The following is a 19,048-nucleotide window of genomic DNA, read 5'->3' as shown; positions in this document are numbered from 1 at the left end:
ATATATATTTTCCAATAAAAATATAGTTTTATTTCTTAACCAATGGAAGATGATTAACATCACTCATAATCCTAATGTATAAAGAAAGTAAATAAATGTATTTAATATTTTGTTTTGGGAATAAGAAAAACATTAATTACTTCCTTCAATTTATTTTGCTGGGTTTTTTTTGTTATTAACTGAGAGATGAAATATGTGAACAAACAGGGGTGGGGCTGCAAACTGAAAATGGGATACAGCTAGCAGTCTAGCATATTTTCAAAAGGGGCTCCCACATTAGTGTAGTGGTATAAGGTACAACTAAATTTTTAAAAAGATTACAAGTTTAAGAGATTAATTTTTATGAGTAATATTTATTGGGATGAATAGCTTATGTATCTAAAATAAATTAATTCCTTATCTAAAAATGATGTAATACCTTTAACAGCATGTGAGGAAAAAAAAAAAAAAGGCTCCCTTACTAGTGTACAACATCTTTCAATGCCTGCGGTTGACAATATCCTTTGTTTGGCATAAGAAATTCAGTTCTGTCCCCATTTTCCGCATTTATGCTACTCACTTCTATAGTTCTATTACCTAAATGTCCCTATCTATTGTTTTTTATTTCATTTTAGTATTATTCTTCTCAAAATTCAACTCTCATATCCTTCAGTAACTAAAGCCACAAGCATCGGACTAAAAAGAAACAGAAAGATGGTTTGTGTACATATTATGCATTAAGCTAAAAATAACAACATTAGCAATTGTAGGATCAATCTATACCAAATACAACATAGGAAGAAAATATAATTTCAAATTAGATAATAATTTTATAATTTGCATGGAATTTTAAATTTGCATCTATTTAAAAATTAATCACCGACAATTTTGATATATTGTTATATAATATTTATCTGAAACCAATGATTTAATTTATCTATTATAATTATATTTTTTTTACAATTAGAAATTGTGAAAGTTATACTATAAATAAAATGAATGTTGTACTTTTTATATGTCATTCCTTAATTTGTGCATCCCCTTCATTTATAATAATACTCAGAATCATTGGAAGGCTCTAATAAAGCAACAGAACCCAAAGCATTCTCTTTTTGACATATAATATCTCCCTCAAGGCCTCAACAAATAAATTAATTAAACTCAAATTACATAACGGTTATGCAGTTCAAGAGATCTCATAAAACTATAGGCACTTTTAATTAAGCAATGAAACAAAACTTAGACTGTCTTAGTAGTCTAGACAGTTCATTCCTATATAGCTGCAAAATTTATATGCAAGGTATATTGAGGGGTTCTTCAATCCAACCAGCAAACTCATCAGCACTAAAGTCATCGAAATCGAAATCCGGAAGCTCACTTGGCCCATCTTCATCGATTCCACCAATGTGAAAGTCCTCCAGGCTGCCAAAATCATCATTGAAATCGAACGTTAACCAATCAAACTCAAAGGCAGATGGAGCGGCGGCAGCAGCAGCATCATTAGTTGGTGGTGGCACATTAAAAATACTCAAATCTGGCATTTCCAGGTCTGCCAATTCAGCTTCCAGATCATTGATCTCACCAGATTCATCAATATTACCGATCAGCTCAGCAAAATCAGCCTCGAAACCATTTTTCTCAACAGCTTCATTGTTTGAAACATTTCCGTTCTCCACCAAATTGGAAGGTTTGGAAGCTGAGTTATCCAATTCGAGCACGGACAATGGTGATGCAGGAGACAACACACACTCTGAGTCATCCAAAGTAGCAGCTGATTTTGACTCTGATACAGAAGCTGCACCAGAAGAATCACTATAATTGAAGTTACTCTTCTCTTGAGTAACCATAGCTTGAGCAGAAAAACCAACAACAACATCAGCATTGTTATTCTTGCTCTTTTCACCAGACATGGCCTTAGCCATAGTTTCAAATTCAAGCCTTTTCCTCTCATAAGCTTGGGAAGCCTCTTCCGCAGTGTTGTAAGTCCCCAACCAGAGTCGCCTGCCTTTAAAGGGATCGCGAATTTCAGCAGCCCATTTGCCCCATTTCCTCATCCGAATGCCTCGGCATTTGCCAGCAGTTTTCCCCTTCACTGATGGGGTTTTAGCTAAAACCCTTTTCTTATTCAATTCAATGTTGCTAGAGCTCTCAGTGCTAGTATCAGCAGCGACTGGGTTAGGAGGAAAAGGGGGAAGAGCAACCTCAAGCACGGTTCTCTTCGTCTTTCTACGCATTTCTTCATCTCCTCCTTCTTCATCTGAAGATGAGTCAGTAGCATCAGGATCATGCCAAATGATGCGCAATTTTCTCTGCAATTTGGAGTCCTCAAATGAGTTGGCTTTGTGCTTCAGTTTCTTAAACACCATCTTCTTCTGATTAGGTGGGTGGTTCGGGATTTTGGGCATGGCAAAAATTGAAAGTCAAAAACACAAAAAAAAACTCACTAAACCCCCTCAAGATACCTCAGAAAATTGTTTGCACAACCAAAATATTTTAAACAAGAAAATGAAATATAACCAAAATGGAAACAAATATTCTCAACAAAGTTTCAACAATATCATGTATCATGTGAGATCCACTCTTAGAAAGAGAAAGAGAGTTGAAAATCTTTGTATGTGAAAGCCTCCAAAAGAAACCACCACACCAGAACAAGTCCTACAACAAATAAAATAAAAAAAGACACAGAAAGAAACCTTAATTGCAGTTCATCCATGAAAAGTATTCCAATTGTTAAAGAAAACAAATAAAAAACACACTAACCGTTTTAACCTCAAACGCATTGAAACAGCTAAGTTCAACTGTGAGAGTAAGAGCATCCAACAAGTAACAATGATCAAAAGCTTCAGTAACAATACACCAACAACCACTTCCAAATTAAACCCAGGAGACATAAATTCACCCTCTGGTTCCTTTGATTTTCCAAAAAATCTCAACACAAAACAACAAGCAACACCTGTGTGGAGAGAAAATCAAAAGAATGATAAGAAACACATAATATATAAATATGCACACAGAAAACGAAGAGAGATAGTTTCAAGATAAAAAGATTAAAAAATTATGGCTTTGATTCATTGTATTTCAATGTTTCAAAACTTTTTTATCAATCTATACGTGGTTAAAACAAAAAACACAGAACAAAACAAAACAAAATTTTGCACCTTGGAACAACAGACACAAATCTCTATAACATGATCAGACCAATTTGTGTATTAAAAATAGCACAACCTTTTGTATAACTCGAAAATCTAAGACATCAAAAAATCCACCTCTCTATACTGTATTCACTGTGCTGGCTGCCACTTTGTTCTGTCTTTTTCTGTGTTACTTATTCTCACTGTTTTTCATACTCTCTCACTCTATCTCCTCTCTCTTCTGGCCTGGTAAACCCTTCATACTAACTTTATACAATTTTACCAATTCTACTGTAACTGCTTTTACTCATTCTTTGGTACAAATTAATTAAATTTCCTATTTTATTACTATTAAAATATATTTTATTATTTATATTTTAAGTACATTTCCATTTTTTTTGGTTGTACTATTAAGTGCACTTTCTAATACACGGAATATTAATTTTCTGAAATAATATTAATTTTCTGAAATACAGATCAAAATGTTGCAATTTACAAATACAATGTATATTCATGAATGAATAGGGAAATCATTACCCATATGGTAGGCAGTCAAATTTCAATCATATTATTTGGGTAAAATAGTATTACTTACAAATATAATTAATAAAAAATTAATTATGGTTAAATGTTAATATAATATTTTTTAGAAACTATTTAATTAAAGTTTTCACATTATAGAAAAAATTTATGGCAGAAAAAATATCGTGGTAGCAATCATGATTTTTGTGTATGGAATTTATTCGTGATTATTAGAATTTTTTAAAGAATTTCAAATCTAGTTGTATTTATTTAATGATTTTTTTTATGAATTACTAAAAATTAGATGCGACAAAATTATCACAATTTATCCAAATCCAATAATAAATGAATTTGAATTCATCCACTATATTTAATAGATATTTTTGGATATATATATTTGGATGAATATCTAATCTATCCAAAATTCAAAACACAAACATTAGCCGATTTATTTATTGCTTTTCAATTTTATTTAACTCTCACTTTCTTGTAGTGTTTCTTACTCTCACTTTATTTTTTTAATTGCATTGATGCCAATTATATAATGTATGGATGTGACTAAGATTAAAAGTTTTTTTCTTAAATGCATAACATATATAAATATATGTTAACAACTTTACATGTAAAACCTTAAACACCAGGTACTGGTAGTTGGTAGTTTATTGCAAAAAAAAACTAAAAGTTCAAATAATTACCTTTTTTTTTAAAAGTCTTTCTTAAAATCACTTTTTTAAATGTTTCTTAAAATTATTTTTTTAAAATAAAATTGATTTTAGAAAAATGTTTAAATGAAACTTTGGTTTTTAAAAGAATATTTTGCTTTAAAAGCATTTTTAGTTTTAATTAAAAAATAAAATGAATTGCATATTCATTCAATCCATTAAAATGAATTTATAGATACAATAAATTAATAATAATGCATCCTTTTTTTTTTTGGTTTCTCATGTAAGTGGGGCTAACTCTCCCAACGGGCATTTTTTCCATCCACGAGACTCGAACCCGGGTTCTTGCTTAAGGAGAATCAAGCATGTACCACTTGAACCAATCCCGTTAGATATTAGATATGAATGGTTGAATAATTTAAATGAATTAGTGGATGGATGATATTAGGATCCAAATCCATCAATTTCCACCAATAATAAAAATCTTATCATATTCAAAAGTCTCTTAATTTAGATGAATTCTTTTAGAGTGAAACAAAGGATCGAGTATAGGTCCGGTTGGGAAGGATAAGACTTATTCCTTATCCAGCCATAAATATCGATCTAGATATTTTTTGTATGTAAACTCAGTCATAGACCTGAAGACTAACCTAATCCCAAGTATATATGATAAAAAACGAACAATCAATTATATATGAAATGATATGTACATTGTGGTAATAAATCACTTGTACGATAATATCCTAAATAAATAGTAAAACAATTGAAAATAATTCAATTAAAAATACGAAATTATATTAATCGGTAAGTTGTTACAACAAAATGCAATATTTACTTTTGATCAAAGAAATGTTATTACTTTGTAATCAATTGAACAAATACTATTTTATTTGGGGAGGACAAAGTGGTAATACATTCTCTAATATGTAATCGACTCCCGAACTTAGAACTCTTGTTCGATAAACCATATTATCCAATTTCTGCTTAAACAAGAGTTTTATGTATTTTAACAGCAAAAATTATATCACCGACTCCAAATCTTTTGGGAGAGTTGGAAGTCGATATCATCTTTTATGAAGTCAAAGAGTTGGTCTTCCAACCAAACATTAGGCCCCGATAGTTGGCGACTCCAATGAGGAAAGTGCCTCTAAGAAAGTCAAGCCAATAGCCATTAATTGCATGGATGTAAATACCCATTTTTTTTTGTATAATAATGAATTATTATATGCTTTTCATGTTTTAATATGTAAATACTCATATGATTTTTTTGCAACTTTTGGGTGGTAATTTATTTTTCAGTATAAAGGTTTATTTGCTTCCTCGCACACAATTGTAGTGCACTTGAATTTGCACAGATATGCTATGAACTCAAGTATTATATATCATGATTTGAGATAGATGGAACATATGCTTTGTTATTAATTGGTCTGATGTTGCATCTAGTATTTGTGTGATGGACCATCCAAATTGTTATGAGTATTATGAGTTACCCGCTTGAGAAGCTAGCCTCCTTTCGTTTCTAACCTACAATATGCGGGTTTCCTTTCTTTAGAGATTGGATGCACTCTAGTGACCTAGAAGTCTAGAACTTTTTATCATGTCCACTTATTCAAGACTTAGTCCTTCATCATAGGTTTGTGACATTTAGACTATCCAAAGCCTTATAAGTGTACCTTGTTTAAGACACAGGAAATATAACCTAAATTTTCTTCGTCACTGCTCTAATTTGGGACTTTCGTCCCTAAAAAATATTTGTGTCTAAATGTTATGCATATGTCATTTCGCTTTGATGTCCTTGTGCCACGAGGACAGTTAAATCCTAACATTTCCTATGATGAGCTCAATGTCGTAGGGATAATTTTCATACTCTATGATGAGCTCAATGCCCTATGGGTAATTATCATTCCTTTCTATGAGCTAAACATCACATGGTTAATTTTCATTTATTTGATGTGTTCAATGCTCTAGGAATAATTTTCATTGTCTTTGATGGGATTAACCCCTAGAGATGAATTTCATATCATATGAGTAAGCCTCAAGTTATATCGTTTAATTTCATACTGCAATTAATTTTCAATCATCATATACATGTCGATGGGCTCAACGCCCTAATGATAAGTTGTCTATCATCTTAATAAGTTCAGAGTTATACTATTTAATTACAAATTAACCTTAATGGTATAATAAATGACAAGTTAACCATGACATTTTACTATATTGTAACTAAAACTATATTTCATTGAAATAGGGAGCTTCACCCTATGAGCATGCAAAATGAATGACATCATTACACATCATGTTCATGCATTTATACATATAGAAATTCGTTAAGAACAATAAAAAATTCAAACATTTATAAAAAAATAACAAAAATACATCATTCTAACATTCATCAACTCATATGTTGAATTGGTCAAAAGTCAAAAATATATATCATTCATATATTCATTCATCTATACATATGTTCAAAATATATATATCAATTAATTATTAATATATTCGTCTACTTATTTAGTCATGCATGCATTTACTCAAAATAAATCATTTAAGCATTGCATTTTATGTATTATTATACTTTGTTTGCATTTCGTACACCACCATAAAAATAAATCAATTCATGCACCTTCATGTACACGTAAAAAGGGGAAAACATATTTGCAATTTACATACATCATACGCATAAAAAATGCATCACATATGTCATGCATATAGTCCACTCATGCATAAAACATTGTTATCTTCAATAATCAGATTCGTTTTTCTAATAGATATTTTTGGTAGAGGCATGTATATTAGCTCTCGATGTTGTGATAATATCATATTATCCAAATGCGAGGCAAAAATTTTATTGAGCAATGCTAAGACACAATTATATGTAATCTTGGTTTGAGACTTTGCGTTTCCTCTAAGATTGTCATCATCATATGAGAAGCTATCGAGATACGTCTCATAGTAATCAAGTGTAGGATAAAGTGCCTTAATATACCAATATTTCTCAATTAAAAGAAATTAATATAAAAATCACATTAAAAAAACAACCAAAATATATTATTCCAGCATCATATTTCATACATCATCATGAATTACTTAAAAGACAAAAATAAATCACTTCCTCTTCATATATCATTATCATGATATCACAATTATACTATTGCATAAAAATTAAGAATTGTGAGTCCTTATACACAAGGAGATTCCCTTTGTAATTATTTATTTATTCGTAAGAGGGAAAAGAAGTTTAGAAATTATATTTAAAAAATTACACATATTATTCATCTGAGAGACTAAGACTAATCTTTTTCGAGACAAAAAAATAATATAATTGTTGTGAGTACAAATCTCCCAACAAACTTTTCCCTTAACCAACTCAATATTTTATATATATATATATATATCAATTTTCTTAGAACTTATTAGTAAAATGTTGATGGAAATAACCATTTCCCAAAGTGCAGCACTTTGGATTACTCCTCCTTCTCATATTAAATCTGAAGTTCTCAACCTTTAGAATCAAATCAGTATTAATATTAGTGAACAGCCTGCATAAGCACATATGCCCAAATTGAAATTGGCACATGTTCGAATTGGATATTTGATGAAAAAAATTCAGGTTGTAAAGTTCATCCAAAATGGTTAAAAAGAAATATTGGTGAAGGTATTACTCCGAATGAAATATTGACTATAACAATAACTGAATTGGAAGGAGATGCTAATATGTTTTATATAATACTGACAAGGTTGAGCCATATGCTAAAATACACAAGGAAATGCTAAGGAAGTCTTACCCAAATAAGAATGAAAATTGGATTTCCAAATAGCATAATTGGTGTTTCATAAAGTGGTTAAAAAACACATTGATGATGATTAGTGTTAAATATAAATGCACATTCGATTTCCGAAAGATTGAAATGATTAGTCAATGGTCCAAGTATTCATGTCTTATCATACACTGGTTACCTAATTAATGAATTCACATTTTATACGAAAAAACAAGATGATGAAAGTAAAATGTAAAATAGTGGTGTGACTCTTGTTGCTCGAACTTTACACATGTCAAATGTAAAAGATAGAAACTCAATATATGTGAACATGTGTTGGTGCAGCGGAAGCGATCGTTACACAATGTTGGCCACAAGCAATCAAATAATGTGCATATAATAAATAGAAGAGGAGAAACAAGAGAATTTCTCCCCCGGAGCGCTGAGCGGGTACCAAGATATTATTAGAGAATAAGGATTACAAACCCTAACACACCCATGGGCCACATGCCCATGAGGTATTTCTATTTGGTGCTTATATCTGGTGCACATTATAACAAGGTACTTGAGTTCAATATATAACATTGATATTCTACTCTATTCTAATTGTAGGAAATATGGGACTTCATATAATAACATATTTCAAACATCCCCAACAATCTCCACCTTGATTGAAATAGACGAATATCTCGCTCCTTAGGAAATCTACACAAGAATCTCCACCTTAGCGAATACATGACTCCACCTTGTTCAATGTCTAATTCTCTTTAATTGCTCAACTACAACATAGACCTTATGAGTATCATTGACGATGTTACCAAGAGACTAGCAATCCAAACTTGTAGCGCAACTTCCCGTACCGCCATTAAATAAAACATGCTGCCTAGCCACCTATTGCTAGGAAGTCTTTCGATATATTGGAATCTCTACACAAGAGTTCACCAACAATCATCATCTTCAATACCCAGTCAAACTGAACCTTGGAGCTTCATTGGAAAGCCTCAACCACTACCACCATTGTCTACTCCGACAATCCTAGTTCAAAAGAACTATCATACTCCACCATAAGGAGTATACCCACAACACACACCTGGCATCAATGCTAACTAATATCTATGTCACATCCTTGCATCCAAGCCAATGCCCATGTTATACCTCTACAACTCTACCAATGTTCGTGTTACAACTTGCATCAAAGTCAATGCTCATGTCACACCCTACATCAAAGTCAGCCATCACCCTTTTACTTTTGTGGATCTGCTAACAATTGATATCTTTCACTATGATGTCTCACACAGCCATTACGATATTCTCTTTCTCATATCCAATGAGAACATTCTCTCAATACCTAGAGAGTTATTGTCAGCATCTAACTCAACATCTGAGTCTCTATCTCCACCTTGATCTTAACTCAATACATGATCTCCACCTTCGACGCACCTTGTCTAGCCATCACGCCTTCACCATCTTTAGCCATTATCTGGCGTCTGGGTTAAGAGTCATCATCTACCAATTGGCTTTGATACCACTTATTGGGAGATCTTTTATCCATGGGTTACAACATTCTTCCATGGGCTAAGTGAAAGAAGCATATAAGTGGGTTTGACACCACATTTTGACCCAAAATCTTAAGGCATTAGGTCTATGGGTCCATCCACTTATATGCTCTTTAACTCATCAATTCTTGCTCAATGTGGGACTTCTTCATTCACACTTGGAATACCCAACATCTCCCCTTCAAGTGTGAATTCTCATCCGAGTATTAGATACACCAGAGTTCAACTCTCTATCTAGTTGTCCCGCCGTTGGCTTATCCTTTCATCAGCAGAACACGCCGCATTGACCTATCGTCGGGAAGACTTTCGACACAAGGATCCCACATGGATCTACCGACCACTTGTCGCTTCAATACTTCATTGAGTCATCAAACCATCGGCTCTGATACCACTTGTTGGTGCAGCGGAAGCGATCGTTGCGCAACATTGACTACAAGCAATTAAATAATGTGCATAGAATAAATAAAAGAGGAGAAACAAGAGAATTTTTTAACGGGGTTCGGCCAATTGTGCCTAGGTCCCCGGGAGCATTGAGCGGCTACCAAGATATTATTAGAGAATAAGGATTACAAACTCTAGCACACCCATGGGTCCACATGTCAATGAGGTGTTTCTATTTGATGTTTATATCTGGTGCACATTATAACAAGGGGCTTGAGTCCAATATATAACATTGATATTCTACTCTATTCTAATTCTAGACGATGTGGGACTTCATATAATAACATATTTCAAACATCCCCAACAACATGTTATACTTTGAGGTGATTGAACAAATATGGAAATTGGATTACACAATATTTCGGATGCCGATTTTTTATTGTATGTGGGTTGATAACAATAATGACTTCCGAGTTGATGAGCTAAGGTTCATGCAGGTGGATCTTAATATGTCAGAATATAAAGATGAGTCATTTATTCTAGCATCACGGGCTCAACAAGTATTCTATATTAGTGATATGAAATAGTTCATTGTACTTTTAACTATCAAAATAATCGTCAATAATATTGATGACCAAGAATATGACGATATTGATGAAGATGATCCTTTTTGGGACATATCAGTTGCGTGAGAGAGGACCAACTACAAATAATGATTTATATACAAGAGATGATCATGGTGAAGGGCTTTGGGTGAATCAATATATTCCTCAAAATAATGATGATCTTACAAGTCAAAAACAATCAAAGAAAAGGAAAAAAGTAGATGCTAGTAGTCTTTGTATAATTATAGCTTAATTTTGATTGTTTATAAGTTGCATAATTTTTCTGTTTGTAATTATATATTCTATCATAATATTCATTGTTTGTAGTTTGTATTGTATTGATATTAATAAAATAAACTCTTGCCTTGTATTAATGTGTTTGTGCTTTTGAAAATTTATAAATGTTTGTACTGTTGAGAATGTATGTGTTACTAATAAATGTATATGCATGTATTAATGTGTACAAATCAATAGTGAATTCTAAGAGAAACTCTGACATGCGTTATTTGTGTGCTACGTTGTTGTATTAAGGTGTTGTTTGAGAATATTTATAGGTAATACAACATCATTTTTTTAAGAATGCATTATTATATATATGCAATACAACATTGTAAGAATAAGCTTGGTTAATAATGCATTGTTTATGTATGAAATCTATGACAACGCTTTGTGTAAGATGTACTGTTATATGTATGCAATATATGACAGTGTTTTTTGGTGATACATTGTTGTATATATTCAATACAACAGTATATTATAAGCGTTGTTAATCATGACAATATACTACTATGGTCAAATAGAAAGAGCACGAAAATATTATTATATGTCTATAATATGCGTTGTTGAATTACAACTCTGGATAGTATGAGTATGAATTTACATTTTCTATTTGAATTTTGTGTGTTTAACACAGTATCACTAATAGAATTTTAAGTTTTAAAAAATATATCAAATAAAAATTAATTTTATTATTTAAGTTAATAATATATCCTGAAGATATTTAATTGGAGACAAAGAGACAGAATTATTCTTGGATATATTATTTCTGTTCACCCACATACTAAATATATTTGCCTTCAAAATTGACAAATATGAAAATGTGTATCGAAAATCTACCAAAAAAGAAAGCGTTATTATCTCGTGTATAAATCCCTGACGCACGTGACCGTATGTGCATTTGAGGACGATGATGTTAATGAATGGAAACCACTATCCAACTACCAACCTAGACCGACACAATATAGTAGTGTTTTACTATTTAAATGTTGTATTGTTATTTGTTAGAGAGTAAATTAACAATGAATTTATGTAGTATTTTTTTTACTATCAAGAGTATTTATATTTTTGGGTAAGGAATTAATCTCTTTCAAGGTGTATGACTCTTCCTTTTAACAAATGTCACTCACAAAAACCAAACCCTTAACTTTTTGGTCATTTTAGAGATTTAACGAAGTCTTACATCACCACTAGACCAACACCTAATTTGACTACTATGTAATCATTTACTATAATATTTTTAATAATATTTGATTATCAAATGAATTTATCTTGGGCATGAGTTTGGATTTTAGAGTAGTGATTTTGGTGAGAATTTGTCTTGACTATCAATTCCAACTTAAACATTGGCCCCTTGTTAGATGTCGGATTAAAGACAAAAATGGACTTGTTTTTTCCTTTATCATTACCTGATAAAATTAGAGCTTTTATAAAATTTATTTTTTACCATGCATTATTAAATTATAAAAAATATCCCACAAGTAATTTTTTTATGTAGATTATATTAATAATCCACAGGCCTTAGGTTCAAAAATCACATGATGAAAAAAAATTATGGCTAAAAGATTTGCACATCATGTTGTAGATGTATCTCATTCAAATAATATTGTCTTGTGGGAAGAATAGTTGTGGTCTACCTAAAAAATTATTAACTTACATCTTATTTAATATGTCCCCTTTTGGTTTGGTGATGCTCATTACTCACCTATCCTAAGTCTTCATCAAAATTAAATTCATTAATTTGTCTCTAAAGTTATTATTCTTCTAATTTACTTCTAAAAGTTAACGTATTAGAGTTAATTCATGCATCTCTAAAAATTGTCAACTTATTCCATAGTAATTGATAAAGTGAAATTGAGTTTTATCCAACCATTTGCCCGAGGTTATTCTCACACTTATGTTTGTTAGATTTTCAATATGTTAGCATAAGGGAACACATGATTTATGGAGATCTTGATTTAAGCTTAAAACTTTGAAAACTTAGGTTTACAAATCTCTTCATTTATATGTTTTATTTTATTTTATTCCTTTTCTCGGGTTTATCCAATTATATGATATTCACTTTAGTCATTTTTTCGATGTGTGAAAATACATGAACTAATCAGACATCACATCTTATAATCCAAAAACTTGAAATATTATATTAGTTATATGTTTCTAATTTTACTCATTCATCCTTGATATAATACCCAACTCGGTCATAATTATTTATGATACTAGAAAAATATGTCACCCTTTTAAAACCCTTCCCCAATAAAAAAAAAACTACACCAATAGCATCTATCAAATTGAAATTTCATGACACATTATTAAATTTAAAAAGGAAACTATAAGTAATACTATTTTAAGGATTTAAACTATATATTTACTCATTATTTAATGATAATTGGTTCAGGTAATATATATTTGATTTTCAATCTAAGAGCTGAACTCATACCGAAAAAAATACCTACAAGCAATTGGCCTCATTATGCAATTCTACGCATGGCAAAAAATGTGAGTCGCCCCTATCCCCTCCTCGTTTCTCTCATTGTAGAAAATTATTGATATATAGGGAAATGCATAAAGAGCATTTATTAAGAAGTTTAAAATAGAAAATGCATATTGAAAAATATTGCTTTCATGACTTTAAAAATTATGTATTATAATTCCTTAAAGACACTTCTTAATCTCACCTTTTATATATTTGCTCCATGTTATACTTCACAATGGACAAATCTTCGTTCCGTTATCATGTTTCTAATTCCATCCCTATATATGGTGAATGTTTGCCGCCCAAACCTGAGTGCATCCATACAATTAAGTCCACACATGGTTAAAGAAAATTAGTAATTAAAAATTAGAATAAGGACCCTCTCCTATGTAAGTGTTTTAAATTCTTTTTTGTTTTTACTGATAAAATTGTTATTTTATCATACTTAAAATTATGAATATAAATATATTATTACATGTTGAATTTTCTTTTGTTTCCGAAGCACATGTCTCTCCAATTCGGGAGAGATCCTTACTCAATTAATTAATATGTCCTTCAGTTAGGTGATCCTCAGTTGCTCACCCTGTCCTCATATGGTGCATAAGACATTTTCTACTTCAATTGTCTAACCATAAAGCACCAAAAGTCCACTCCTAATTGTTCACTATAATTAATGATAACAAAACCCACCTTCACTATCCACCTAGTGATGGTGTGAGTAATAGTGTCATTGTGCCATCGTGTTCTGTCTGATTCTTAACCCCACAAAGCCATAAGTCATTTTCAATTAACATCATCGTTAATCACGTGACCCTTTACCCTCTCTGCATCACTAGACATGCATATAAAATATAAGGACCGCGTATATGGAGGATTTTTATACCATGCAATTTATTTTTTACATAAAGACATTAGCATTGTGCATGTTTCAGAACTTTCCGGTTTAACTCTGTTATTTTAAGCAATATAGGTGCAATGAGAATAAAAATCATCTTCATTAATTTGCTTATTTTTCCACATATTTTAATGGCAAATCTCATATTTCTTTATATATAAAAAGATAAAAATATTTTTAGCATGTTACTTTCCCTTTGTTTTTATAATATTTGTCTCTCAATTAATGGAGATAATCCTTAATTATCTAATGAAAAGTGATTGTTTTGTAATCTTAGTCACAATTAATCAAATAAATAGACAGAAATATGAAAGAGAAGAGGAGATAACATATTTGTTAATGACTTTCAGTCCATTATACTAATGTCTTCTAGAGTGTTAAATGATTATCACTATATTTATTAGAGAAAAATATATATACGTTGATAGTGTAAGAGATTTTTACATTGTTACTATATTATCCATCATTCATATTTTAATATCATTGACTCTAAAATAAAGTAATATAAATGAATGGTATATAATGCAATGACTATATATAAATTTTTTCAGTGTCAGTGCATAGATATTACACTTTTTTATTTGGTGTATAATGCAGCCATATATAAATTTTTACATTATTGTCCGTGCATAAATATTACACTTTATTTATTAAAGTACAATCTCTCCCAAACATATATAACTCTACCATGCTTAGGGTTTACACGTCTGTTTTCACACATATATATATTATTATGAGAGATCTGTTTACACTCAAGTTAAATTATATTAATTACACTCAATTTTAATCATTCATTTTTTTAAATTCAACCGACCAAATGCGTGAAAGTTATTTGCTTAAACCGTAAATAACTTAAAAGTTATTTAAGATTTCTCGTTTTTTCTCTCATTACTTATTTCACTCACTCATTTGGTCTGTTAGATTTAAGAAAATGAATAAATGAGATTAAGTGTAACTAGTGTAATTTAATTTGGGTGTAAACATATTATCTCCTCATCTATTATACCCATATATCAATATTTAACCTTAAAAACTATAAACTAGTGACAATGTTTATGAGGCGGCCTCCATCAAGGGACAAGCATATATACATATCATGAATGGATGATGATCACTCGTTTCTAACGGTGTATCATTCTCTATCCCAAATCAATTATATATTAATGTGTGGATAAAATAAAAATTTTAAAATCAAATAATGCACTCTAATTGGATTAAGAAATGAAGTGAGACACCGAGTGGACATGTGATCTCCGTCCATCATGACTGACCATGCCTTTTAGTGTAATGTTTAAGCAATGAAAAAGAAAGGTAACATTACAAATGATGTATCTAAGAAAATATATTTTTAGATTTACATTATTAAATTTATTTTCTTAGGCTTGCTTAAATATTATCGTTTAGCAAAATTCAATTTTTAGTCTCCACTTAATATCAAACATATATTAATTAATGTAAAGTTGTTCTTCTTCATGTAAACTTATTCTAAAGTTTGAACTTTCGGGTGTGTATTTGCATTTCGGGATATACGCACCATTATCTTTGTGAATGTAATGTTAGGATTTTTGACAGTGAGGAACAAATATAATTCTATAATTGTGTTATGATCATTATATAATTAGCCAAAATATAAAAGGATTTTTGACAGTGAGTAACATATGTGTCATGAAATATTATAAGTGTAGATACCTTCAGACAATTTCTGATTTGATGAAGGGACTGAATCAGAATTATTGCAACTAAAGTAGTAACCACTATGGGTTACTTTTATGGGTTATGGTCCCCATTTGTAGAGCAACATATTTTAAGGTGTAGGGTTGAGGAGAATAAGGGTGGATTAGGATAGTGTTACCCAAAAGGATAAAAACACTATCAAGTCATCCATAAGGAGAACCATATAAGGCAACTCTCCTCATAAGCCAAGGTCTCTCACCATAAGGCACACACTCAAGAGTTAAAAGGTATTCTAATTCTCCTCTAGAGAAGCATAAGGAAAACCATTCGACGCTCTAACATCTGGAAGATCATCGCACCCTCATACCTTCGAGATTCCTGAAATGGCTCAACAAGGTATGTTCTTCATCTTCACCATGAACTCATTTGGGGTTTCTTCGGTCTGGACCATGGTTGTTCCATTTGGGTTTATGTATGGGCATAAACATTAGGTTATGGGAACAAAGCCATGGTCATGAGGACTTCCGCGTTTAATCTATGGATTTCGGATGGAGATATTCTCCAACAAGTAGTATCAGAGCCACCCCAATCTGATTCATGAGTAAAATTAGGGTTCTTGCCTTTCTTCCCCAAATCTGGTTTGATTTAGGGTTTTGATGTTTTCATTTTTTGCCATGAATCGATTAAGAAAGACATTCATGATTTCCATATGAATATAAAAAGGATTTGAAATGAAGTGAATCAATGTCTTTCTGCTATTTTCTTGAAATTTTGGATGTTTTTTCGAAGAACAGCGATGCAGAAATCGCATTGTTCGTGTTTTTTCACAGTGCTCTCGCTCAAGCAAGAGTGTCTCACCCAAGCGAGTGTCTCTCGCCCAAGCGAGAGCTAAATAGAAGCATTGGCTTATATTGCGCTCAAGCGAGAAGATCCTCGCCCAAGCGACAACTCGCCCAAGCGAGAGTACATTATTTTTGGGACTTCAGTATCTTTGTGCATTGGTTTAATTGTTGTTTGGTTGTCCATTAAGGTTGTCTGTTATTTTAAGTGAGCCAATTGAAGTGAGATGTTGCCAAAGTGACCTTTCTCATGAATATAACTCATGACGAATATCAGATGTAAGTGTGTATGATTATTCATGCGAGTATTAGCTGGCCCAAAGGAAAGTTAATATTTGGCTGAAGATCATACACACCTGTGATGATAAACATGTTATAATTCTAAAGTTTTTATACATGTTATTAATGAATCAATCCAAAGAGGGGTTTGTCAGTTGACATGCCTTATTATAAGTGTTTGATCATTACAACAAGAGTACCAGTTGCAGTTAATATCACTGTCCAAAGACTTGATATTAATGGTGCACTGGGTATCTTGATTTGGACATACCATTGTTTAAGCACCTTGATATTTTTAAGTTGTGAGCATATTTTAATATTTTGTCTTTTGTTTGAATCAGCTACATCAATTGCTTCTATATCTGCGAATTTGAATTCGGTTCCGGTCCTTAATGGTGAAAATTTTAAGGACTGGAAAGAGAACATGGAAATTGTTCTTGGCTGCATGGATATGGACTATGCATTAAGGGTAGAGCAACCCCCTTCTCCTTCAGAATCCAGTGCCTCTGAAGAGAGGAAGGATTATGAGAAGTGGGATCGCTCTAATCGCATGAGTCTAATGATCATTAAGTGCGGTATTCCAGAAGTCTTTAGGGGTACTATCTCGGATGAGATAAATAGTGCCAAAGATTTCCTTGCTGAGATTGAAAAGCGCTTTGCAAAGAGCGATAAGGCGGAAACAAGTACTCTATTGTAGAACTTCATTTCCATGAGGTATCGAGGCAAGGGAAACATAAGGGAATACATTATGGGAGTGTCCAATATCGCTTCGAAACTTAAGGCCCTTAAGCTTGAGATGTCGGAAGACTTTGTAACTGTCAAAGGGAGAAATGGACTCTAAATGAGCTCATTTCATTTTGTGTGCAAGAAGAGGAAAGGCTGAAGCGAGAAATGACTGAAAGTGCCCATTATGTTACTACCTCTAAAGACAAGGCAAAAGGAAAATCACTTCAGAGCCCAAGAATAAAGCTGCTAAGGTCCAATGCAAAAGAAACAGAAGCAGAATGATGTTTGTTTCTTTTGCAAAGCAACTGGACATCAAAAGAAGAAATGTAAAGTATCACGCCTGGCGTGCTAAGAATGGTACATTTCTTGCTTTGGTTTGTTATGAGGTCAATTTAACTTCAGTACCTGGAAACTCCTGGTGGTTAGACTCCAGTTCAACTTCTAACATTAGTGTTTCAATGCAGGGTTGCCTGAGCTACCGAAAGCCTAATCATGTTGAAAGATACATCTATGCTGGCAATGAGAAATCGGTAGAAGTGAAAGCTATAGGGCATTTTAGGTTGTTATTTTGTACTGGATTCTATTTAGATTTAAAAGACATTTTTGTTGTACCGTCTTTTAGACGAAATTTAATTTCTGTTTCTTATTTGGACAAATTTGGTTATTGTTGTTCATTTGGAAACAATTCGGTTCAATTGTCTTTAAATTCAAATGTTATTGGAACTAGTTCACTTATGTTGAATGTCAACCTTTATATGTTGAATATCATAACTAATTATAACAAAACTCTGAATGTGGAATCATATGGTACTAAGCGTAAAATTGAAAATAATAATTCAGGTGCATTATGGCACAAGCGCCTAGGTCACATTTCTCAAAAGAGAATTGAGCGTCTTGTGTCAGATGGGATTTTGGATTCCATTGACTTCACAAACCTTAATGTTTGTGTTAAATGCATAAAAGGAAAACAAACCAAACAATCGAAATATGGTGCATATAGAGCTTCGGACGTCTTAGAATTGATACATACGGATATCTGTGGGCCATTCCCTACGGCTTCCTGGAATGGTCAACGATACTTCATATCATTCATAGACGATTATTCTCATTATGCATACATTTTCTCATTCATGAAAAGTCTCAATCGGTGGACGTGTTCAAAACTTTTAAGGCTGAAGTTGAAAATCAACTCAACAAAAGGATTAAGTGTGTCAGATCTAACCGTGGTGGTGAATATTATGGTAGATATGACAGTTCAGGTGAACAACGTCTATGGCCTTTTGCCAAATACC

At 31.9% G+C, this 19,048-nt stretch overlaps 1 protein-coding gene across 1 annotated transcript; it reads right to left on the bottom strand.

Moving 5' to 3' along the window:
- On the bottom strand, positions 1,176-2,534 carry LOC109357478 (ethylene-responsive transcription factor ERF118-like). The gene has a single exon (XM_019601463.1). It carries the CDS (start codon positions 2,382-2,384, stop codon positions 1,269-1,271), a length of 1,116 nt encoding a protein of 371 aa, XP_019457008.1. The 5' UTR covers positions 2,385-2,534; the 3' UTR covers positions 1,176-1,268.

This window comes from Lupinus angustifolius, chromosome LG09 (assembly GCF_001865875.1).
Source record: "Lupinus angustifolius cultivar Tanjil chromosome LG09, LupAngTanjil_v1.0, whole genome shotgun sequence".
In the NCBI taxonomy this organism is placed as follows: Eukaryota; Viridiplantae; Streptophyta; class Magnoliopsida; order Fabales; family Fabaceae; genus Lupinus; species Lupinus angustifolius.
The sequence above is the reverse complement of the archived record's forward strand: the minus strand, read 5'-3'. Positions and strand labels throughout refer to the sequence as shown.